At 40.7% G+C, this 25387-nt stretch overlaps 1 protein-coding gene across 2 annotated transcripts in view; it reads right to left on the bottom strand.

Moving 5' to 3' along the window:
* PRKCE (protein kinase C epsilon) overlaps nt 1-24346 on the bottom strand; it is a 288604-nt gene extending 264258 nt beyond the window's left edge. For both annotated transcript variants that reach the window (XM_005523392.3, XM_088052704.1), the window contains exon 1: nt 23390-24346. In XM_005523392.3, the coding sequence (XP_005523449.1) occupies nt 23390-23737 (348 nt within the window). In that variant the 5' untranslated portion in view covers nt 23738-24346. The remainder of the gene's footprint in view (nt 1-23389) is intronic.
* Nucleotides 24347-25387: the final 1041 nt, after the last annotated feature.

Genomic DNA, 25387 nt, shown 5'->3' with positions numbered 1-25387 from the left:
GCCAACTTCTCTGTCTGTACCTGTCCACAACAGCCGTGCCTCAACTGCAAGGGCATCTAAACCAAGTTCAGTCTCTGGCTGCCTTGTACAGCCAAGCCAGATGGAGATTCTGCTTCCAAAATTGTAGCTTCAGAGTAGTCCCACCAAGTTTTAAGACACATGCTGAGCTAGGGGTATTTGAACATTGAGCATCTTACAGAGCCAGGCCCGTATATGGATGTTCTTAATATGGCACTTCATACTTTGCTACTAGAGACACATAAATATTTTATTTTTGGATTACAAGGGTTGCAAACAAGGTATGCCAACTAATGTCAAACAGAATATCTTTTCAAATTCCAGGAAAGTTACGTGCAACATTTAGACAACACATACCCAACAACAGGCTTATTCATAGCTACAGTAATAGGAGACGAGACATATATTCAAAATAAATGACCCCACTGGAAAATTCGAAGCACATTACTATAATTAAGCTAGAACATTTTCTGCAAAGTCATATTACGTAGACTTTTTCAAGTAAGGTTTATATCTGTTCATAAATTTTGGTATTGAGATATCATAAACTTTATTTTTCCAACATTTTAAAATACTCTGTTCCTCGACTGATTAATTTTTAATTACCTTTAAAAACATTTTGAGTAAAACTAGCTGTCAGAATTTATTAACTACAATGACATAATATTGAACTCAAATATGAGTAATTCTTTTTAGCAACTAAAAAAAGTACTAGTGGGCACTATGCTTATACATATCCCTCCCATAGGGCATAATAAGGTCTCTCCAGGTATATGATTGTCCAAGCCCCTTCTTTGATTTCTTTTTAATCTCCAGTCTAAGAGTGAAGGTAAAAACTGGCTCATGATCAAATATCTCTATTGATGGATGTGCAGCTACTGCATGCAAGTGTCAGCCTCTACTATAACACCTATGCCATACTCCCTTCTACTAATCTACCTGAAAATCCCACAGGATTTTTTGTCCATTAGGGCTTATCAGTTATATTTATTTGAATCCAAGGCCTTCACTTATTTTAGGGAAATCATCTTCCTTAGAGGAAAAAAATTAATATATTTAGCACATCCTATAGATAAAAATAATAAAGGTTTTACATAATTAGCAGCTGCAATACTTTCATAGGGAATTTGAGTTAGAAAACTATTATTTATTCACTTTCTTGCTGAAACAATGGAATGTGGCTCAGTGAGCTCTCTGTCACTGGCATGCTTTTAAAATTAAACACTAGAAATAATTGCCTTAGGTTAAATAAAATAATCCAGCAAATAAAACAAAAGCAAAAGCAAAAACAGAGCAATCTTGACAACATATCCCATTTTCATCCTTATCTAGCTCTAGCCAACACCCATTTCCACAAAGAACTAAAGAAAAAAGTAGGCCCTGCTTTATGTCCCAGAGGTTAGCAAATCTGGGCTGTTAAAAAGCAGGAATTGGCAAATTCTTGAAGTGCAGAGTCCTAAAAAAGACGCCTGCCAGATACTTCCCTCTCCTACTCCAAAGAGGCTTCAATTTAATGCCTTCCACAGTGTGCATCTCTTGCAAAAAGGCTGTATTTTTGCATGCATTTAACTGCAGTAATATTCAGTATCTGTACAAAATTCTTATTGTTCATTCTCTCCACCATGGCTGAGCATGTCATCATATCTGCTATGCTCACAAACCACTTTTGCCCAGTTCTCAAACCAGCCAGTTCCTAGGTGCTCTTTCAGTGCCTTTAAATTGAAGGCAGTGAGACAGAGAGAGAGCACACAAAAAAAAGTGGGGGGAAAAAAAAGTAAAAGCAAACATATACAAAAAGTACATGCAGAGACAGATCTTTTTCACCGTGAGTTTCAAATATTCACCACTCAAAATTCAAACCAGATTTTCAAGAACCTAGGCCTCAGTGGTTTCTATTGTGATACTTAACAATTCAATAGTTAAACAGATTTTAACAATCTAATCAGTTATTTAGTTAACAGCTAATGAACTCTCCTAAAAAAAAAAGCTCTCCTGCAACTTAAAAATCACATTTCTTTGCACACAAAACACTTCAGCAAAAAGTCATGCTCTATATTTTGCAAGTCCTTGCTATTTATTTTAGAAAATATGAGAAAATCTCTCATGGCTGGGGCTTTTTTTTCCACAATATGTCACTTTCCACACAGCTGTGAGAGGATGAATTGTGGTAGTGAAGTTCATGGTAAGGATGAGATTTTGAGTAGAGGAATTCCTGTTCACTGAAGGTCATGCGTCAGAAATACCCTTTTCAGTATATCAGGCTTTAAAAGGACAACACCTCACTTCCTGGTCTGAGCTGAATCTGCTGTGAATTTTCAAAATAACACTGATGTGTTTTTAGTGGTTCCATTTGCAATGGATAAATCTGCAGTTAAAAACCCCCAAAGCCCAACAACAGCAAAAACAAGGCTATCATCCTGTAGCTGGCTGCACTTTGTATGTCTGCTTGTGGTTTACTTGCAGAAAACTTCAATAACAGAGGAATTGCTTTATTTTAAGGAGCGAGGGGAAAAAATATTTTCCCAATATGATCTGTTCCTATTTATCTTCAGACATACTTCTGTGAGGAGAGGATATAAAGTACTTTTTAGTTTTAATATTTATTTTATTTGCAAACTCTTTCATTTTGTGCTTGAACACAAAGAGCAGAAAACAAAACAAAGAGAGAAAAGAGAGCTATGACTATATTTTCTCCACCCCTTGCCAAAAACACTACAAAGAATGGAAAAAACAATGTCTCACTTTAAACCCCAGAACTGGTTAATCAAAGCAGTCGATGATCATGCACACCAGCTGGGAAAAAAATAGTTTTCTATCCATACTCATAACTGCTACCTCTGTCAGCCTCAGATGGAAAACAGGAACCACCATGCTCCTGTCAGAGGTCTGCAGAGGAAATCTTGCAGTAACCCCCACAAAATGGACTGAGCCAAGGTGAAGAAACCTCCTAGTCAGCAGCTACTGAGTGACCAGAGCAGCAAGGACACAGCAGTGACCCAATCCCCCTCAGCATCTATCTGGCCCATATTTGGATGCATCCAAATATGCATACCTAAGGATGAGGTATCAGTTGGGACTGGAGATATCAGAAGAGCCTACACAATTTTGCAATTAACGTAGTAAGGCCTTAGTGTCAAAGATACAGATCTCTATATAAGTAAATTTTACAAACCATCTAGTGTGGAATAAGTTTGGAACAACCTAATAACTTTTCAGTACATCTTGTGAGCATACTTTTGTTTCCAGGTTATGGGATCACACTACACTCAGACTGGTTCCTAAGATCCCAGTGGATTGTGCATGGCCTGTGATGATAAACTTCTCTTGAGCATTTTGACAACAATATCAAGGCTCATTTATCAGTGACACATACTTCTCTGGGATAATATTGAGGTATTTCAGACATTTTGTGAGTTTTTTTGCAATTATGATCCCTGTATCTCTCTTCCTCCTCTCCCTGCTCAGGCAATAACACCTAGCAGGACCAGCAGCCCAGACAGCTCTGATTCACACAGCAGAAAAAAAAGGGAGTGAGGAACTGAGCTTTACCATCTTCATTTAACAGAAGAAGCACTCCATTCCCAGTAAGATCTTCAGATAAGCACAGGGTTTTGAAAACTCTCTAAACAGGCCATCCTTGTGCTCCATATTACCTTGAAGGAAATTTTCTCCCATGCAAGTCTTTCCCACCAGGCTTTCAACTGACCTGTGTCACAGAGAGGGCTTTCACAGCCAATAATGTGACCCAATCCAAACTAACCATCTTACCACTATTTAGTAGTCCTCTTCATGAGATAAAACAGGAATTAGGGTCACAGAGAGCATCCTGCTTCGCCCATTCCACAGATAGAAAAGGAATATATTTACATGGCTCTCTTAGGTCCTTAAAGCACAGAGGGGGGGGAAGGGGAGAAAGCAGGGGGAGAAGATGGGAGAGGGACGATAGGATCATTTAGCCCTAATATTCAAAACCAGCACAAGGTACTTTTAAAGCTCTACAGGTATCTGGACTGCCCTTTTGAAGCGGAGTCTGCAAGTCAAAAATATCACACAGTTACTCAGACAAGACAGATCTTTCCCAGCTTTTGATCCATACAGGCCTGCTGCAGGAAAGCTGGTTTTATCTTCTGTTCCAAAATTAATTACTAATATTGGACAGATTTCTACATGATCTGTATAGTAAAGAGGAAGATTTTGTCTGGTCTTTTCTCATTACACAGTCTGAAGCACATTTATTTTTTCCTCTGAGAACCAAGAGATTCAAAGCACAGTCTCCAAGTGTTTCAGAGAAAGTTACCCTTATCAGTAGTCTTCAGGGAAGTCCCGTACACCACATATTTGGGATCAAGAAGATGAAAAGTGAAGTCTATAACCTAAAAGAGGTTAAATATGCAACTATCAGCATAGCTCCCTTTTCAGCATTGCTTTGCAGTATTAAGATCATCCTTTAGGTAAGTGGAAAAACACTGGCTACAAAATACTGTCTTATCCCAGATGGTGATGTCATGATTATGTAATATTATCCTCCAAAGATTACTGTATATTAAAGAATATCCTGTATTTCCCAGGCTTTTCCCTTGCATAACTTCCCAGGTGATTTGCATCATTGAACAATGGGAAACAAGGCTCCCCAGGCTTGACAGGAGACTGCCTCTCCCTACACAGGAGTAACTTTTCTTGCTCACTAAATTTGGGTTCTTCTCCCTGTGGCCTCCTAGAAGATGTCACCACGCACCAAGTGAAAACAAATTTGCCCCAGCAAACAATCCCCCACCCCAAAAGATCACAGCTCTGGATCTGTGCTCTCACTGTTTACTGGGCACTTTTGGTCCTGGGGAAAGGAGGCACTGTTTCTCTGCAGCACAAGGAAGGCTCTTAAGCCTCGTGATTAATTAAGCATGGTCAGCTTGACTCTCCTCAGGAGGAATGAGGAAACAGAGGTAGAAGAACCTGTTTGATGAAACTTTGCGTACCAAAGCCTGAGGCAGGAGCTTTGGTAGAATTAAACACTGTTTCTTTTTCCTCCCCTTTGCCTAAAATTTGTTTATAACCCATATACTGGCAGGGACAATGAACACACAAGTTATATTCAAGACACAGAAAACAGAGTAACAAACCAACCCTAGGAAAGATATAATCTAATCAATATCCCTTTGAATCAAGGTGGTCAAAACCTTCTATACAAGCATAGATTTAGAATTTCAGAAAAAAAAAAAAAGAATCCAAACCATCCTTCATATCTGTCATGCTGTGAAAAACTTGAGTATTATTTCAGGTAAGATTTTTCTTTCTACATACTGCAATAACCAGATGAAATTTTTTTGCCATTTTCTAATCATAAGAGTAACAAATTGTGAGAGGACTGAATCAGTCTGACTACATATACATTTCTCGGTTCATGTTTAAGGCATATAGATTTCCTTGTATAAATTCCAAAAACTACCGTGAAGAGACTAGCAGTGAAGTCTCATACCCACCCTTAGTTCAAATAATGCCAATAATGACTGCAGTCACTGGTAGCAAATTAACCTCCAAAGGGACAGTAAAGTATGTATTAGTGGGAGAGGAGGAATCTAGTCCAAACATCCTTTACAGCCTCTCAATCTCCACACACAACATGGTGTATTGAGACACCCATACAACATGAATAGCTCAAATGAAAGTCAAAAAAGCTAAATGTGAAGGGCTTTGCAGTTCATATGAAAGTGAAGAATTACACCAGTACATGCCTCTTTACCCAAAGGTCTTGATTGCGTATTCAATACATTCATCAAATTGATACTCACTTAGGAATCTATTGATGAAAAGGACCACACAAATTTGCCATTATTTTACTGTACATAAGGGAAAAAACATGTAAAAATGCTCCTAAGCATGACAGTAAAATTGAAGGACCTTCCTTTTGTCAGTAAGCACCTGGTACCTTGCTTCACCCTCTCGATGTCTCATTTTCGTATCAGAGTTCTAATTGTACAGCAGACAAACAATGAAAATGTGAAAGTCCCTGTAGATTAGCTTCAGTCTTTACTCAAGTGCTGTACATGTCTGTGTGCATACAGAGCACTGATGATAAGCACCGCAAGCAACACTGGCAGTCAAAAAAAGCTGCCAGCAGAACCTAATTTTACTTCAGAGGGTAGATCTAATCTTAGGACTGATCCTGTCAGGAACCAAGAGCCATAAACTAACTGGAAATCAAGCAAGCTCAGCATTTCACTGAAGACACTCAGCACCTCACAGGTTCAAATCCATACTTTTTAAAAGTCACTTTCTATTTCTCCTTTGTTTACCCTGGCTTATTCTGAACAGTGATGTTTTCTGACATAGAGATAACTTCGGAAATTTTTACTTTCATATTCTTTGATGATTTCAAAGGGCAGGAAAGAATCTCTCCCCTTTCTGAGGGCCACCCAGCTGAAGCAAAGAACATTATTTTTTTCAGGCATGTTAATAGGAGCCAGTAATAACTCAACTGAGTTCCTTGGCCTTGAAATACCTGACCGAATTTGCTTTTGTTCTATCTCAGTAACATATTTTGTTCCTGTATCTGCTGTCACACAATTATGTTTCAAACAACCCTAAAAGAGAGGCGGCCTGACAACTTCCAACCAACTTAACCTCTTCCTATGACACATATTCACTGCCTTAATGTGTTTTATCCATTTATACCTGTCTCACAAGTGGATGGAGCCACTGGGAAACACAGTGTAACAAAATAGGTCTCCAAATTAAGCTTTCTAATGATTAAATATGTTAACTGTAATTAAAAAGCTGCTACTAGTCTCACTTTCTCCAGGAGGAAAAAGGGAACAAGAGAATACACAAGTGTTGGAGAATGACATCTTCTTTCCTAGATTCCTAACAGAAAAAAAAAAAGCCCAACAAATGAGTTGGACATATAAAGACACACAAATAAATAAAGATAAATTAATTCATCCCTTTGCACCCACATTTATGCCAGTCATTCTGAGCCAAAACTTTTTTATTTATTTATTTTAAATCAAGCTAGGAGATTTGGTAAATGCAGTCTGTCACCACAATTTTTTAATTCTGCTAAGAGCAGAAGTGATGTACTTCTCAACAGAGGAGCTGCTAACAGCAACCAGTGAATGAGGGATTACAAGTACCACCGGGAGAAGAAGGTACAAGAGGGAAGTGGACCTGGAAAAGTAGTATCCCTTAGAATAACAGGGTTAAAAGAAAGGAAGACTGAGCCTGTGGGTTTGAAAATGCAAGCCCTGGGACATGAGCTCTAAGCTTCAGGGCAGATGCATTTTGCGACACAAAGAAATTACCTAGCTGAGTTTCTTGATTACAGAGCTTACCAGGAATCTGGTTTGTAAGCAGGGATACTCTCAGGACAGCTGGGTACCCCTCCCATATGGTCTCTTTTCTGCTGCTCTGTAGCCTTGAGATGAACATCTAACATACTAGATTCATATCTTAAGAAGTCAGGACACAAATGTTAACTTCATACTGAAGTGGTGATGACTGATAAGGTCTTGCATTGTACAGTGGACCTGTCAACAACATTAATAAACAAATCTGTATTCATCTAGTATTCATTCAATTCCAGGATATATTCAAAACATTCTGTCATAACAAAATTTATCCTTAACCAATGTTACTTATATGGGAAGGTAAACCTGTGACACCAGGAGAATCTGAAAAGAATCTGTCGTATTTAGGCACCGTGTCTTTTCATATTTGCCTAAAGAAAGAAAATTGTAGCTTCTCTGTGGTAAAAAGTGTCACAGTATTATAAGCCTCCAGTATGAAATAAAGCTGTTAACGTACTCCCTTAGGCTGCTATTCTAACTGATGTTCATGAGCCACATGCATTTGAAAGATGAAGCAAATTCATCGGAATATTTTAACAGCACTGGCTTCTTCCTGTTGATCACTGAGCAGTGTACTGTAGTCAATATTACATTTTGGATATCTATAGAAAAACATGTAAGTTGTAAGTAAAAGTACATTCTCCTAAACAGATGAAAACTGTAAGTAAATGAAGCCTTACATTCACCACCTTTGCACACCAATGCCTTCAGCTTCATGTAATATCACATAATTGATATTCCCATCACTGACTACTTTTAGTCTGATGGACCTTAGCAATCCAGATTTCAACACTTTTTCTGTAGCATCTGCACAATGCACCTTTTGGATGAAAGCATAAGTTTTACTTTACTACACTTACAAGTCTAGATGTTAATTTATACTGATCAGGGAGGGCAATACTACACACAATATCAGGAAACCAAAGAGAATGCCCCTTCTTTACTGTGAAATGATGGTAATAGGTATATTGCATCCTTCTCCCATTTCATTTGAGCTCCAAACACATTAAATAATGAATAATTTTGCAACAGTGAGTAGTTAAATGAACATCCATTTTCATTTCCCCAGAATCTCTCTTTCTAAAACTTATGAAGCCCCAGTTTCTATAATCTGCTCCAAATTTTTCCCAACTGGGTTCAGACCTGAAGGGCAACATGTTAACCCCAAGCCATGTCAGCACATCCAGTGTAGTGAATCTGTGGCTTTTTCAAAATCAGGGACAGCCTTGTGTAAACCACAGCCTAGCAGTCTGCCAGGCAGGCAACACCGATAACATCTCACTGCATCTGTTTTATAAACACACTCAGGTGTTGGGCTATCAGGCTTTGCTGCACTGCACAGCTGCTCCACAGCACACACCAGCTGTACGTACTCCCTCTTCACACCACTCCAGCTGGAGGATCCTAAGCCTTTCCACTCTTAGTAACAGAGACAAGACCCTGAAAATGTACAACTAAATGTTCTGTTTCCTTGAAATGATGGACACAAGTGGAAGTCCCCTTTCCTCCAAATGAACAATCAAACAACAAATGCTTTGACTTTACATTTTGTCTGCTATTATCTTCTACCATGTTAACTGCAGTTATGGGGCTACAAAAAAAATACAAAATTTTAAGTTAGGACAGCAACCTTTGAAGTTTCAAATTATTCAAAACAATCTGTTCTACATTTCAGAGGGATTTGCACATCCAACTCTTCCAGGCCTTTGACAGTTTATGTATACTCATATACAGGTAGGCCCAATACCGGAGGCAATTTGGTAACTTTTTCACTGAAACAGTTAAGTTGGTGCTGCCCCCAGCTAGCAGCTGCCACAGGAGCAGCACAGATTCCAACTACTGACTCCTCTTGTACAATTCTGGAAGCCTGGTTTTATAGATCCACACCTCTACAGAAAAAGCTCCAGGGGCAAGAAGGCAGCAAAACAAAGGCCCTGCATTTCTGTTCGCTTACTACAACTGAAGGAAAGCATCCCCACAATAAAGCAGCTGGAGAATTAAAACAGAAAAAAAACCCCTTCCAATCAAACCATAAATCCATTACCTTACAAAAGGCAAGCTGCAAGAAGGAAATAGAAATGTAATGGTGATAACCCTTCTTTTACAAAAGTAAAAGGAGAGATTGACAGGTGAGGGAGAAGCTTTAGGAGACAAAGAGATACCTCTAGAAAGTATTGGGCAGAAACCTTATTTCACTAGTCTAGATCTCAGCCTCTGTCTCCCCATTGTAAAAATTAAACTGATACTTCCACTACAAAAATGTGAGATTAAAACCACAATGCTTGTGCCATACTTCTGGGAAACATGAAGAAATCTCCATCCATTACACTTCTTTTCAGGAATGCTGTGAAGATGACTATACTAAAGATTCTCCAGACTCAGATTATTTTGCTAATGAGTTTCATTACAACCTAAGACAGATAAGATCTATGTATCACTACATGTAAATCAAAAGCAGACAAAGGCCTCTTCTGGAACCACTGATAAAAAAGACTGGATTATTCATTTTACATGAAGATTTTATACCTGAATTATGAGTGAATGCTTGTCCTTTCATTTCCATCACTGACATGCTCATTTGTTTGAAGGAATTATGTGAATGGAAATAAAGGCAATAATTACAGAAGAGGAGATAACATGCTATATCACAAGTAGATGCAGGACAACTAAGCATGTAAAAACTTGCATGACCAGTTCACAGCATGTAAGATCATAATAAAGTTATTACCATTATCTCACAGCTCACACAAATTTCAGAAAATAATGTAATGTGGACCAGAAATACCTTGTGTACTGTGAAAATTAATTCACCAACCCCACCTGTTACCAGAAACACTGGTAACAGTGTTACCAGTGTTCAAGAAATAGTGATGACAGCTATTTTTTTGTTGATCTCTTTTGACATTCTGAAACTTTTAGTTAAATAAAGCCTGCTGCAAAAAAGATCTCTCTTATTTGTACAAAATGCTCTATTACAAAGTGGCTTCACTTTGTTGACCATCTGTCATATTTACATGTTCCTTGGTCTGGCACACAAGCTTCAGCTTCTTTCTCTGCTGACTCATGTGAATAAAAACACTCTCCCTTAACTCCTCAGTTAGACAACTATTGCTTCCCCAAGGGCCATCAAATACATTTTTTAAAAGTTATAATAACACATAATTTATTTCTTTTGCATACTTCTGTTCTGTAAAGTATAGGTTTTTATTTTGCTACACATTTTCCATGGCTTTTGCAGGCCACATCTAGCTGGAAACACAGGTTATTGCACTCCAAAAGTGAGATTGTTTTTCTTATTTTACATCATAAACTGCTACAGGGAGAAACTATGAACTTTCTGTTTCTGCACAAAGAGTTATGTTATCAAAGAGAAACTAGTAACTCCTACATTCAAAACTGCCAGGCTGCCAACATGTATGCATCCATGCTCTGACAAGGTCTCAGCACTTCGCTCCTGTCTCACTGGGATATCACTGGCATCAAGTACATTTTCATAGCTGCATAAAATGTCTCCGAGACTTCACATTTTTTGCATCACAAAGTTCATTAACCATGCATAAATCTTATAATAGAGGGGTTCTGCAGAGCAGCACACTGCTGCTGGGAAGCGGATTTTGCTTGCAAGTCTACAAATAGGGTGCAGGGCTGATTCACAGTTATTGGAAGAGCTGAAAACATTTTGGCAGTTCTACAAAACATTTGGCCTGTAATTTGTCTTACTGATCACTGCCACAATTATGTCCAGGTCCCAAAGAGAAGCAGCCCATACAGTCCAGCAAGGAGTCTGCTGTAGGGAGAAAAGCCTTCACCAGAGGTGCCCTCACTTCTCACTCTGCCTGCCTTCCTTTTCAGTCAGATGGGGTTTTTTTAAGGTCAGTCTTCCAGGAACAGCCTGAAAGACAGAATTACATTCTCACACTTCACGTCTGATTTTAAACCTGATTTTTGAAAAGGCTAAACTTTAGAATACACTAAGGGTATTGAAAGCTTTATGGTATTAATAACACTGTTAACAGCAAAACAGTGGTTGGCTGGAGAGCATGCACATTTTAAACCAAATGTAACCTGTCGGAGATTGTCAGTTTGATGTCCAAGAGTACATTCAAAGAAGGCTAGAGATCAGCTTCATTTAATTTGTTCAAATATCCAATGATTTAGTATAGTTTTATTAATGAAGTATCAGCCAAAACAAAACCAAAAATATTAAGGTTTTGGGGGTTTTCCTTTGTTTAAAAACACTCTCAACAACACCACTTCCAAAACAACACATATTACCAAACTGAAGAGAAGGCTTGATGGTCAGAACTGAAACTTCTGACCAAACACATTCACAAGCAGTTCACAATGTACTCACAAACTCCTTTGTACAGAGTTTAGAAGCTGTGTTGACTGGGTTTTTTACTCAGAGGGTGGTTAGGCATTGGAACAGGGTCCCCAGAGAGTGGTCACAGCACCAAACTTCTCAAGCACATGGTGATTCTTGGGGGACCTGTGCAGGACCAGCAACTGGACTCAGTTATCCTGATGAGTCCCTTCCGACCCAATAGATTCTGTGATTCTATGACAACAGATACAACCATTCATGAAAAGACAGCTAGATAACACTTTCAAAAGGCTGCTGAATCAGAAGCCTAAATTCTTCATGTAATTTCCACATTGCTGAAAAATTTACAGTAGGTCTCAATTGAGAAATACTTAAAGTTCAATATTAAACATAGAAGAAATTCAACTGATGGTGATGTAACTAGCTAGGAGCACAGAGGAATCAGTATGTTTGCAACTAAATGATACAGATACTCTGAATAGTTTCAGCAACAGAGACCACTCAAAGAACTACCCATTAAAATCAATATAGGAACATCAGCTTTGAATCTGTGTGCAAGACAACTTATCTCTGTCTGTCCTCCAGTCATAAATGGACAGCACTCACTACAAACTTACAATTTTTGTTTGTTTAAGGTATATTGATTTTGCTTACTCACACATCTATTTATCAACAGAACCAACACAGGAAAGTTTCTGAGGTTTTTGCACTGTTCTGGGCTGTGATGAACAATGTCAATTGATCCTCATCTATTTTTGTTACCATATTACTATGGTAAAGTGAACACCCTTCAAAAAATAATCATGACCCCACATGTCTGCTAAATCATATATCCTAGAAAGTAACATTATCCCCTACCCAAGGCCTTTTGCAACTAATGGGCAAAGTAGACAAGAAAGAGCATGGACTGGCAAGAAAATAGCATGTAAAGAGATTATAGGAGCTTGTCTAGGTCATAGTGTCTGGGCTACTCCTCAGAACTGTTCAAAATAAGTTTAGCTGAACTTGTATTTTAAAACCTTTCACCCGGCCTTATAAAAATGCATATGCAAAGTTACCTCCCAAATACAGTAACTAAACTAATATTATTTTTAAAGTTATATAAAGATAGATATAACTTAAAATTAGTTATATTATGCATCTAGATATCTATAAATATATAAATATATAAATAAATGAAGTATTGCCTGAGGGTCATCAGAAAGAAGCCCAAGGTTTTGCTTTTTATGTGAAAAGCCCTGTCACTTGCTTCTGATTCAATGGATAACACTTCTAAAAACTAGGCATGAGGTGTTAATAAAATCCTTTTTTCCTCTTTCTTCCTTTCAGAGGCTTGGCATGGCTCTGAGAAATTGCTAGCAGGAAGAGTAAAGGAGTGCGATAAAAGCTTATCACAGCCCAGTGACATTTGTACATACTATTATCCCGATATATCATATCCAAATTTGATTATTGTACTCCTAGTGGTCTAACCCACCTATCACTATAGAAAAAAAAGCTGTAATATAATAAAACAATATCAGGTTTCATTGAATTATGCAGAAAAATCTTATAGTTCCCTCAAACTGGGCAGTACCAAACATTCTTGAAGCTGTATGGGACACTATGAACCAGCTAGAAGTTTGGGAATCATGGACTAGATCACATGCACTGCCCCGCTAAACACATCAACTCCTTGAAGAGAAACACCACATTATGTAAAGCAGCAGGAACTCCAAATAGCTCTAGCAAAATTTCCATTATTGCCTCTCCCCTTGATATTTTGAGTTAGGGACACCAAGCAAAGCTAAGCCCAGCTATCACTGCAGCCTTTCACATTGGTAAGCATTTTACTAATATTTCTCTTGGCTTCCCCAACCTGCCTTTTCAACTTGTGCTTGGACTGGAATTTTTTGAAGACAGAAACCACCATTTCACATTAAATAAAACAAAATTACCAAACATTAGTAGGTATTTTCTGTGATTAGGAGTCGCTGGAAATCTCAACAGTCAGTACCAACTAAAAGTTTTTAATAGTGTTTTCACTGCTTGGGAGAGTCTAGTTTTCAGGGACAGATCATGTTCCTACAACACCCCACTGAGTCTGCTAAAACCAGAGCATTTTGCCTGAAGTTCAAACCTACATATTAACATTTATTTCTTCAAACACTCCAGTAGTATAACTAACTGCAAACTCAGTGCATCACTCCTTTCTGACTGAAAATAGCTGGTCCAACAGCCACGAGTATGATCAGTCCCCTGCTGCTTGCTGAGCAGCACAGCGGGGACATGCTCAGGATGACAGCGGCTGGGCAAATGCCACAGAGCTTCAGACACTGGGGATGCTTCCGAGTCCTACTGACACAAAGACCTTTTTGGTCCACCAGAGTGACAAAAAAGGGGAAGGAGTTGGACTGCTGGGAATAATGGCAATATGGATATAAGGGAAGTAATAACACAGAAAATGAAGGAAAAGTTACGACAGCTGGGACTCAAGGACAAGGTGATAGTGGTGGATTAAGGAGAAAAGTGGGCCAAGAGGTCAAATGTTCAAGAGGTGCCAAGGCACTATGGGGTCACAAGGAAGGAAAAGGCCATGAAACTCAAAGGAAAAGAAAAAAAAAACCAACAAACTCAGTAACTCTATAAAGAATCACATGAGAGAGAAAACATAGTGGACACAGCATGAATGACTTTAAGCCTTTCCTTTTCCAATACATTATCAGACATCATTTTCTAAGGCCATGGATCAATCTCACCCTGAAATAAAGGGCAGTTAACAGATGCCAGAAAGACACAATGAGTGAATATGGTCCCAGCAAGAAAACTGTACTTGGAATAGCTCTCTATAGAGATCTATAGCAGGACATTTCATTCACATAGCCTGTGAACACATGGCAAACATCAAAATCTTATGCACGATTGTAAAAGTTGCTCTATAATTTCTTGACCATTTTAAAGCCAGAACACATAAAGAAAGACGGAGAATTGGCAGCATAAATACAGATGATAAAGAGGAAACTGAAGGAAAACAGTGAAGGACAGTACAGTCTTGCTGGCTTTTAATCTGTGAAACAAAGCAAAGCAATTCCAGCTATTTCCTCATCACCTGTGCAGAGGATGCATCAGTCTTCCCTCCATGTTTCCACCACTATTACATTCTGCTGCATTGCTACCACATCACTCTATAAATATACTTATAAATATTAACATTGTCAAAGCCATCTATCTTATAATGGCATTGAAAATGCCAGTGTACTGAAGAATGGAGAGTTCTAAATGCATAAGAAATACTGGTCCTCCATAATAAGAGGCTTGTAACTTATTTATACTCACAAGTACTTAAAGATATTAAACATAAAGGAATAATACTAAGTGGAAACACTAAGTATTAGGTTTCCCTGTTCTTCATTTAAGATACAGAGATACCAAGGGGGTTTGCTGGTCAAACTATGCAAGCATAAAATTTATTTGGTAACATCTAGCCATTATTCATGCTTTTTTTGTTCCTGCCTGTGATGAAATTGCCCAGCAGGACACTAGAAACAAGCAAAATGATTCTGTTGTCTGGAACAATCAAATCAGCTCAAGTTAGCCGATATAAGGTAGAAATGCCTGCCTGCAAACCTCCAATGGAATTAAACTTTGGGGATTTTTTAATCTTAAAAGCTATGGTCTGACATTACTTCTGATTCTCAACAATTCAAGCCCTACAGAGTTCAGAGGGGAAAAAAACTCTTAGAACTGTGTAGCATTTCTCTAACACTGCTTCCAATAAAATAAACATTAAAACTCCTGTTATATTTAATGGGAACATGCCAGTATCTCTAGGTTTCTTAGCTGTGCTATTCAGAAATACACAAAATCTTAGCTTTTGTAACTTCTGTTAAATCCCAGCAATGATACTTTAATATCATTGATTTTTTAACTCTTGGAGGAATACCAGTGAGATGACACTCAGAAATCAACTTTTCTAGCAATTCAAGCTACTGACTGAATAATAGTCAGAGTAGATAAGAATTCTGCAGATGTTCTTGCACCATATTCATCTGCATTTTCTTTACAAAAATATAGCGCAAAGTACATAACTGCCATGAAAGTTACCCAATCTCTAGAATGGCTTATTAGCTTTATAGTTGCAGTTTCATATTAATATATTACTGAATATACTTTCAAAAATGTCTAGTGACTGCCTGCCAAACAGCAAAATACTCACAAACACAAGGTTAAAACTTTTTGTCAGCCTTCTGTAGTAATCACTTTCTCCCCAAATCGTTGAAACTCCTGTAACTTCTACAATTTGTATGATTCAAAAGGGCACCCAAAATACCCCATTCTTCAGGTCTTGCTCTGACCAGCTTGGCAAAAAGGTTTGTTCAATCCCCAGAAGCCCAAAATGTCAGTTTTCCATGCTGTCTTTGAAATTCTGATCTTATTCCATACCCAGATACTTTCAGCCCTACCTTTCCACGTGGATAGCGGAAAAGTCTCTTCTCGGTCCTCTTTGTCCACAAATATCCCATTACTTGCATACTTTAGTGTTCCCAAACCCTCTCTTACCATGAGCTGCAGATGTCTTTCTCTTACAAGATAATAGCTGGGGTGGGGGAAAGGAGGTTAAGACAGAATTGTGTAAAGCAGAACTGAATTCAACCAGCCAATTCCAAACCTAAAACTCCTGTCTCTAATATTTTACAAACTGTATTCACAGTTTCCCTTCAAAACCTGAAAACACCCAAAACACTCATTTAAATAAGAGTTATTTACAGAGTGAAAACAAATCACGTTTAGTTGCCAAGTTCTACAATTACAACTGAAATCAAATCCTCATTTTGGCAATATTTAGCAGACATGGAGGAATATTTAGCAGCATTCTGGACATGGAGGACAGAAATTCAGTTTGATACTAGAGAGCAGAAACCAGACTTACAGATGCAAGGTTTGCAAAAAAATAATAAATCAGTAAGAAAAAAATACAAGTGAAGAATATTTTTAACTGTTACTTATTCTTGGTTTTCCTTTGGAGCACTATAGGTGTAGAAGAAGGGATTACAGGTGACCTCACCCCTGGTAAATCACAGTTGTACTAATTGCCAATGAAGAAGAACAGCCTTGCCTTTAATGGGTTGCAGCTGTGACTAATAAAGGTAACTGTGATAAAAGGGGTGGGTTGGCTGGTTAGGGAGGACCTTGAGGAAGAGGACTTGGAAAAAGAGGGCCTTGAGGAAGTGGAGGGGCTCTAAGGAAGAAGGAATGATCCAGAGGGTCACTAAGAAGAAGGAAACAAGGAAGAGAGTTGCTGCTGTAAAAGATCTGCTATGAGGTTAGTCTGGGTTTGATAGAGTTAGAGCCTGAAGTCATAGTCAAGCTAGGTAAAAGCCTGCTGTCAGAGTCTGCAAACTAATACTTGCAGTCATAGTCCAGAAGGAAATACCCAGCAGTTAGGGGCTGCAGATGGACCCTATAGTAGGAGTTTGCTGTAAAACAGAGTCAGGACAGCTGTAAAGAAGAATAAACTGGGGTGCTTTTCATGTTATTAAATGAGAGTCTGTGTCTTGGCTCATTTCTACCCCTAATGAGAGCTCTGCTGAAGCAGAGCATAGGCCCCTATTGAGGGAAGAATTTAAGCTTGCCTGTATGATATCCAGTGAACCTAATGAGATCAGTGGTTTACTCAGAACCATGAAGTTCTGCACAGTGCCTATGGAACCACCTGAGCTGGAATAATGGCATGAACTGTCTTAAAATTGGTACAAGAATGACATATGTGAATTGTTTTCACTCCACTTGGACATTTCTTAAAAGTCTAGATTTGAAACAGTACCTATGAACTGGACTCTGCTACTAATAACTGTTTTCTAACAAATACTTTCTACAGAGTTCAGTAGAATTATTTTCACTGTGTCACTTTGTATTAATATTTGGTAGTAGCAACAATAGGATGAGATTCTGATCAGTGGCAGGCTCAAGTCCTGACCTACAGCTATGATAATTCGGTGTTAAGTGAAATGCATGCTCCACTACACACTTTTCATGCCCTAAGCAACTTTTTTTTTTCCACATCTGAAGTGAGACTTCAAAAGTTATGCACTCAGTAAAGCAGGCAAAAAAAAAAAATAAATCCCAAAGCGGGCCAGTGATCACCATACGGCCTTCAACTAGCCAATTTGCCTATGCCAGCTCATCCCTGTCTCCTACACGTGTAGCTTTCTGCTGTTGCCAAAAGGGCAGCTGGAGTACGTGGTGCAACAGCAGCTATTCATTACCCTCCTCCAGGTTTCTCCCCATGCCTCATCTCTTCCTTTCCCCCCTTTGCTCTTTCCCTCTCCCTGCAGTAACAACCACAAAGGCCTTTTCCCCCTCTATTGCTTCTCAGCAGTCTAGGAAGCACTGCAGGTAAGCAGGAGCTGTTAGGAGAGAACATTTCTAGTAGGGAGTAGGAGTAGATTTATGCAGCTGTAGAAGGGATTGATAGAAGACAGTGGGTGAGCTGTGTGTGACTGTACCACATCCCCAGCAGAGAAGGAAAAGAGAAGGCACAGGAGGGAGACAGACTGTGGGAGAAGCCAAAGAAGACCCCTATCTATATGAAGTTCTCTCCAAAATCTCTCTTGACAATCACTTAGTCTCAGAATGAGAGAGTCCCTGTGAAACCCTGCTGAGCCCTACAAGCCTGACAGGCCTTGCTCCATGACCACCATGTCATGCAAAAACTTCTCAAACAGGACCCCAGTATTTTCCTGTTCTTTTCAACAAATATGATTCCAATAACAGCTTTTCAGCAGCCCATGAACCGCAATTTAGATGAAATCTAAAGTTTTTGCAAGTGAAATCCTAGGCCTTTCAACACCACCAGCACAAATAAATTCGGTCAGCAGATGAAAATAAAAATGAAAACACGCTACAGTCACTTTCTGCCAGACCTCAGCAGTGCATGGCACAAGCAGAGGTGAATGCACAGGGTGACCTGCACTACTTTGATGACAATTTCATTCTCTGTCTGCCAGCTACAACAGAACACCTGCTGACTGAAAGGCATTCCTAGTCCAGCAACAGAAATTGTATTAAAAGAAGGGGGGGAAAAAAATGCACCTAAGTAGTCTTTCCATTTCATTCAGATTAGAGGCACTGGAGACAGTTCTACTTCTCACATCCATCCATCACACCTCACAGGACCAAGGACTCTGAAGAGCTTTAATTCCTCCCCAGCTACTGCCTTTCGGGTGACATTCAGAGCTCAGATAACCTGTTTAACTGTATAGACTGCAACTTCTTCCCATGCCATTTCCTATATCTCATCACCCAGTTGCTACTGAGATATTAGATTAATTTATAATAAACTTGCTTCATGGTATGGCGGCACAGTTGCACAACTAACTCCACATTGGCAAAATGGAAATATGAAAGATGCTTTCAAGAAAGTACAGTGTTTTAAATTTAGATCTGAAAAAGCCACACTGAAAGAAGAGAGTATGGAAGATATTTTAGCAAAGAAAAGCTCACTGAAATCTGTTTCTTTTTTCTTTTTCCTGACAGCATTAGGGATTTTTTTAGGACAGCAGAAAATTAAATTTTTTTCATTACCCTAAATATAACTGTAAATTATTTTCAGTGGAAATAGAGGGTTTTTTTGTGAAATGTTGTGATGTCCTTGCTGATTTAGTGAGTTCAGCTACTCAGCCAGCAAAAGGATTTCTTAGGACAACTCAATAGGTTTTGTCATGTACAGCTAGGCTAATGGCTAAGACCCTTAGATGGAGTCTTTGGCATAGGTCCAGTCATGCTGATTTCATCTGTTGTCAGCTCTGGAAAGTGGACTTGAACTCAGAACCCATACTACCAATCATCCACACACATAAACATTGATCATGATAATTTGCAGGAGTGGAACCACACGGCTAAATATCAATGGAATTTTCCTTCCTGATCTCAATTCCACTGATTAAAATGTAGCTGCTTTGCCAACTCAAGTGAATCATTTACATATGCCACATGTAAGAAAGCTAGATAAAAACATATTTTTTTATTACCTGAATTACCTAACTCAAAAAAATATAGCCAGAGCTGTCAAGTTACTAGTTTGTTTTTCAGAACTTGCAAATTGTTTATTGTTCTGTATTTTCTGGTTTTTAAAGCACAAGTTCGTGAGCATCCTCTTGAATACTCGATGCCATTCTATATGACATTTTCTGTGCTTACAAAAAGCCTGAAATGTCCAAATATTTGACATAAAATGTCAAATAAATAATTTATTTAAGAAATCCAAAATTTAAAACTGCAGTGTAGCCATGACTAAAAAAATCTGCAAAACTGTCACTTTTACTGTGTTATCTGTATTGATGCACCACTAGAAAAGCAGACATCTTTTTAATTGTTACTATACCTATCTTAGAAACCCAAACAAGTATTTTCTATTGATCTTACTTAAAGCCAGCAAAACTATGTATTTTATTTAAAAGCTTTCATACAGTAAACTCTGAAATGCTGTTTCACACCACAACTTTGAATAATTTAAAATATATATATTTAGGGACTATATGTATCATACGGTCAAATGAAACTGCTGAACATTCTGTAGATGTAAGGAACCAAGATTTTGCACATCTGACTTGTTACAATAGATGTTATCATGATTTCAAGCTTTGTACTTGTTTATCATTGGTGTTTCCACTGTAACCATGGCATCCATATATAGCACAGGCCTAAGAGTGAGAAAAATATCCAGTATTTTCCAAAAACCTCATCTGAGAGAAAAATCTAAGGATTTGCACAATGCCAAAAGTCAATCAAATTTGGTGAGCTGGCTAAAATGAGAAACAGTTTCCTCTTAGGGGAAAAAAAACCCAAAACATTATTTTTTGTGAATCTGTTTTGCATTTTGGACTTCTACAAGAACCTAAAAACAACCTTGATCCTAATGCAGATATTATTAAACAAATTCTGAAATTTCCTTTAAAAACCCCTATTAAAACTATATGAGATCAAAAGCATTAAAGCTATTAATACATTGACAACACCTGTTCTCAGAACATGAACATTTTCTCAGTGTTCTCTTAATAATGTCAGTTCAGTCCTGCAATAACTGTTGCATCGTTCTGAAGATGAGGAGGGCCAGCAGTGCAATTACTCCAATCACACTCAAGTGCTTGGTACCCAGTTCCAACTTTCAGGACTGCCTAAAGGGAAACCTTTAGAATGGCATAAAAAGACTTGATGGTCTTCAAGTGTGTTTCAAGTGTGTAGGCTGCATTTATTTGCTATTTCAGGCAGTAGGGAAGAATGGGTTACTGTGATTGCTGGTTTTAATTTGCTTGTTGCAGAGTTCAAAAAGAGTACTACAAAAATATCTGCCTTAAATGCCAAGAGTGAAATGAAGGAATTAGTCCTCTTATTAAACAGAAGAAACTAACTGGTATCATGCTTGCAGATCTTAGCTTAATGTTGGTTTAGGCCATGTGCATCTTCCTTGTAGTATGAAACTCATTCACTTTGCAGATGACTCCTTTGTCAGGTTTTAATACAGACTCCAGACACTGATGAAGATAACAATAAATTTATTTCATTCAGTATGGACTCTACAGAGATTTCATGACCACAAGTCTTCTTGTAACTCAAGACCAGTGTGATTTTGTAAGGGTCCTCTGAAGGTCCCTATCTATTAATTCAATAAACACACACAGTACTACAACACGCTCAGTAAACAGGAAGATTTTGGAAAGTGTAAAGCACAATCCTATAAATACTTACCACCCCTCCATTCTAACTGTGACATGGGGCGGGGGGGGGTGTATGCTGTCTACATAGCACATGAACACAATCCTAATGGTGTAAGGGTTTACAGTACAAAACAAGGTAAGTGATGCTTCAGAAGCTGAATTATATTGGGCTGACCAGTTATGATCCACTCCCTGTCCCTGATTCTGTCATATCAACAGACAAGCAGCGTAGTCACTCCCTCATCTCCTCCCACCCACTGAATGCTGGACAGCAATAAATCCTGATGCAATAAAAGCCAGCATTTATTTGATTCAGCTATCTAGTTCCTCATAGATCCTGTTCACAATGGACCTCAACCTGTTAAATTCCACTATTTATCTACGGACTGTGTTCAGACATTTGAGTTCACCTTAAATATCAGAGTCAGGATGCACCCCAGTCCCACCAAAATTCAAACTTGGCATCTGGAATCTGAAAGGTCCTTCCAGATTTGGTGACAAACTCACAACATCTACCATGCACAAAGAGAATGTACAAAATTATTATTCTTTCACTAAAAATCTGTGCAGATCTCCTCATCCCACTGGTCTCAAAGATGAAACCTCACTTGATTTCTGGAGAGTCACAACTTGATTATCATTCAATCCAGGTAAAAGACATCTGCAATACTGCTGTATTTGTCTTTTCCTGATATAGCTATTTCTCCTCTATCACCCACTTTTACCATTTGAGTGTACTAATGTGTAGCTTTTATAGAGTCTGAGAATATCCTAGACCCTGATTATCACAGAGCAACACATAGGTAGTAAAAATGAAAAATATTTTAAAGTTGTATGCATAAAAGTTTTAACAGCAACCTTGATCAGCTCCTAATCAGCATAAATAGAGTCTAATTCTTTCATGCCCTTTCATCATTTCACTATCTCTACATCACTGCATTAAGCAAAGCCCCAAAGAATACATAAAACTCAGACCTATTAGCCCTAGCTATTTTTTCTTTGGTCCTGGGTTCTTTGTCTGTTTGCCAAAAAAAAATACTGGCTGGTACCCTTGACCATGAAAAATAAATACATAAAAAGATGAGCATATATAATTTCAGACAGCTGGTCAAGCAGGGCACACTGAAAATGAGATGATAGCTACTATTGTTTTATTATACATCTCATTTAAAGGATATCTACCATTTAACTGTTTAACTGCAGAAATGTGAAATGTGCATATTCATGTTTCCCATTTCTTCATTGTTTGATTCGTTTCTCCCTGTTAAATCACACTACCTGAGGATGTCAGAGCAAGGAGTCTCCAGCTTTTTTGTACTCCCACTGAGGCACATTAGGGGGTCTTAAAGACCCTGAGAAAGCTGTTAAGACACATTGTGTGTACAGACAACAGAATTTCTCTAGTTGGGCCCAAATTCCCCTAGGATCCTTTCATCAATCTTGAGCACTTCAAGAAGCATTGCGTTAGATCTACGCATAGAGGTGTCGATCATCTGGAGGAAGGAAGGAGGAGCATCAGTGTTGATGCAGTGAGCTCTCAAGTGACAGGAAGACACTGAGGTTGTCTCGTATCAGAGGTCATGTCTGGATTTTTAAGGCTCATCATTGCCAGGCTAACCAAGAGTATTCACCCTGAAATGATGAAACTCATCTAAGCGCTGGATCTGGGTTTTAGGGTAATATTTTGTATGGATGCATTTGGTTCAGGTCTTTCAGACTCAGTAAGACAACGAGATTTGTATTTATGTCACATAATTTCAGAAACTTACGTGGTAACTGCATACCTCTTACTTAGATTCAGCATATTTTTCTTTCCTGTATCGCCTGTGGACCACATGCATTAGTTATACAGTAACCATGACTATCTCAATATAACAGTGTGGAAATAATGAAAAGCCTTCAGAGGCATTACATGCCCTTGGCAACCTAGCTCTGCAAGACAGATGTTGCATCCAGAGCCATGCCACTGAAAATCGTATGTACATGTATGTATCTACAACGTGAACACTTACCCAGTCCTCGAAGTGCCGGCTCCCGTTCTGCAGCAAGTCCTCAAACTGTATAGTGCAGTTAGCCACAAAATCGTCGTACCCGATAGGGGCATCATGGAAAACAGCCATCTCTATCTTCCTGCCATTACAAACGTCGGTGACAAATTCATCGTTCCAAGCAGGACTGTTGGTCTTTTGCTTGGTCGAGGTCTGCCCGATCCTGGAGTCGTCCACATTGAGGGCGATGTAAGGGTCCAGCAAAAAGGTCTGTGGCCTGGGACCCACCGCATGCCTCAGAGACCATGCCGTGGGCTTTAGATTCACCGCCTCGCAGATCTTGATTTTCAGTAAGCCATTGAAAACCACCATGGCTGGATAGCTGCACTTTTCCCGGGATCAAACAGCCGCTCAACGCACTCGCACCGAGAGGGAGGGAGGGAGGTCTCGCCAATAAATAGGAGGGCAGGTCTGGGAATGGGTGAGCAGGGTACGGTGCGGGTCTCTTCGCCTGGCTGCTGCTGTTACCTTCGATTATTTAGCCTTTGCTCTTGCGACACCCAGTGAATACATTTATTTTCTTGCCCGTGTTTCTAACGGAAAACAAGGGAGGGGGGCCGCCGGAGAGGGGAAGGCGGCCGCGGCTGCAGGAACCCCGAATGCAATCAAAACCCGAGCATAATCAATCCGGGGGGTAAGCAAGAGCCTTCTCCCTTCACCCTGACCATAATCTTGGATCAGTCCTTGCAGAAGAAGCAGAGATCCCGGGCTCCCGCACACGCCAGTCCTGCCCGTGCGCCTCACAACAATGCACACGCATACACACACACACGCACACGCACACACTCACACACACGGATCAGAAACACCGGCCGACCCACCAGCCCTGCCTACTCAGCCTGCCTGCTCAGCAAACATCCACCCGGGGACCTTCCATCCGCGCCGCCGCCCGCAGCCGCCCGTCCTGCGCCGCCGCCGCCTCCTGCTCCACCGCCGCCAAGGCCGAGGACCCAGCGGAGCGACCCCCGCGCATGGGGGGCGCCGGCAGCGGAGCGGCCCGCGCGGGTCTCGGCGGGCTCCGGCTGGGCGGCCGCCGCCCTGACGATGGGCAGAGCCGCCGCCGCCTCCCTCCCGCCTCCCGCCGGCCGCCCCCCGCCCGCCTCTCGCCCGCCGCCTCCCCTCGGCCGCCGCCGGCCGCCTCCCTCCGCGCAGCCCCCGCCCGCTGCCGGGGCCGCTCCGCCGCTCGCTCCAACGCAGGAAATGCGCAAAAGACGTCAGTGTGTGTGTGTGGGGCGAGTGAGCGGCGGCGGCGGCGGCAGCCCCGGCCGTGCGTGTGTGTTTCTGTATATATGTGTGTGTGTGTGAGTGTAGAAAGTTTTGCCTCTTGGGGGAGCAGCGCGGCCGCCACCAGCCAGGAACCGCGGCGGGGGTCGCGCTCCCAGGGCTGGGCTTGCCGGTCCTCTACACCCGCCGGGAGGCTTTCCGCCGGGGACACTGCCCGCCCCGGCCTCACGCCTCCTCCTCCTCCCGGGATAAAGTGGTGAACCAAAGGTGGATAAACCCCCAGACGCTTTCCTCCCTGACCGCCTTTATTAACGTCTTTGACCACCAAGGTCCGGACCGGACCGGGACCGCCACTCACACCGTGCCGGGCGCTTCTGGCACCGCGTTGCCGGCGGACGCCCCTTCCCGCAGGGCTTCCCGCCCTTCGCCCTTCTCTCCGTGATCCCCGGAACGCCTCTGCCCGCGCCGGACGGGCAGCGAACTCCACCGCCCCCGCCCTTTCCCGCCGCCTGACAGCCCCGAGCCCCGGCCCGCGTCTCCGCCGCCCCCGCCCGCCGCGGCAGCGGCACAGACAGCGCTACGTCAGCGGGGGCCGGGCCGGGCCGGGCTTGGGGGGAAGACTTTTCCCGCGGTGTGCGAGCACCGGAAAGTGCCGAGCGCCGCCAGGGGAAGCGGCCTCCCGAGGCCCGCCCCGCCCGGCCCGGCTCGGCCCGGCCCGCGGCTGCCCTTCCCCCGGCC

Source organism: Pseudopodoces humilis, chromosome 3, assembly GCF_049639895.1.
Source record: "Pseudopodoces humilis isolate 2021_Gansu_Grassland_sample_001 chromosome 3, ASM4963989v1, whole genome shotgun sequence".
Lineage (NCBI taxonomy): Eukaryota > Metazoa > Chordata > Aves > Passeriformes > Paridae > Pseudopodoces > Pseudopodoces humilis.
This window is presented reverse-complemented; position numbering and strand designations above follow the sequence as displayed.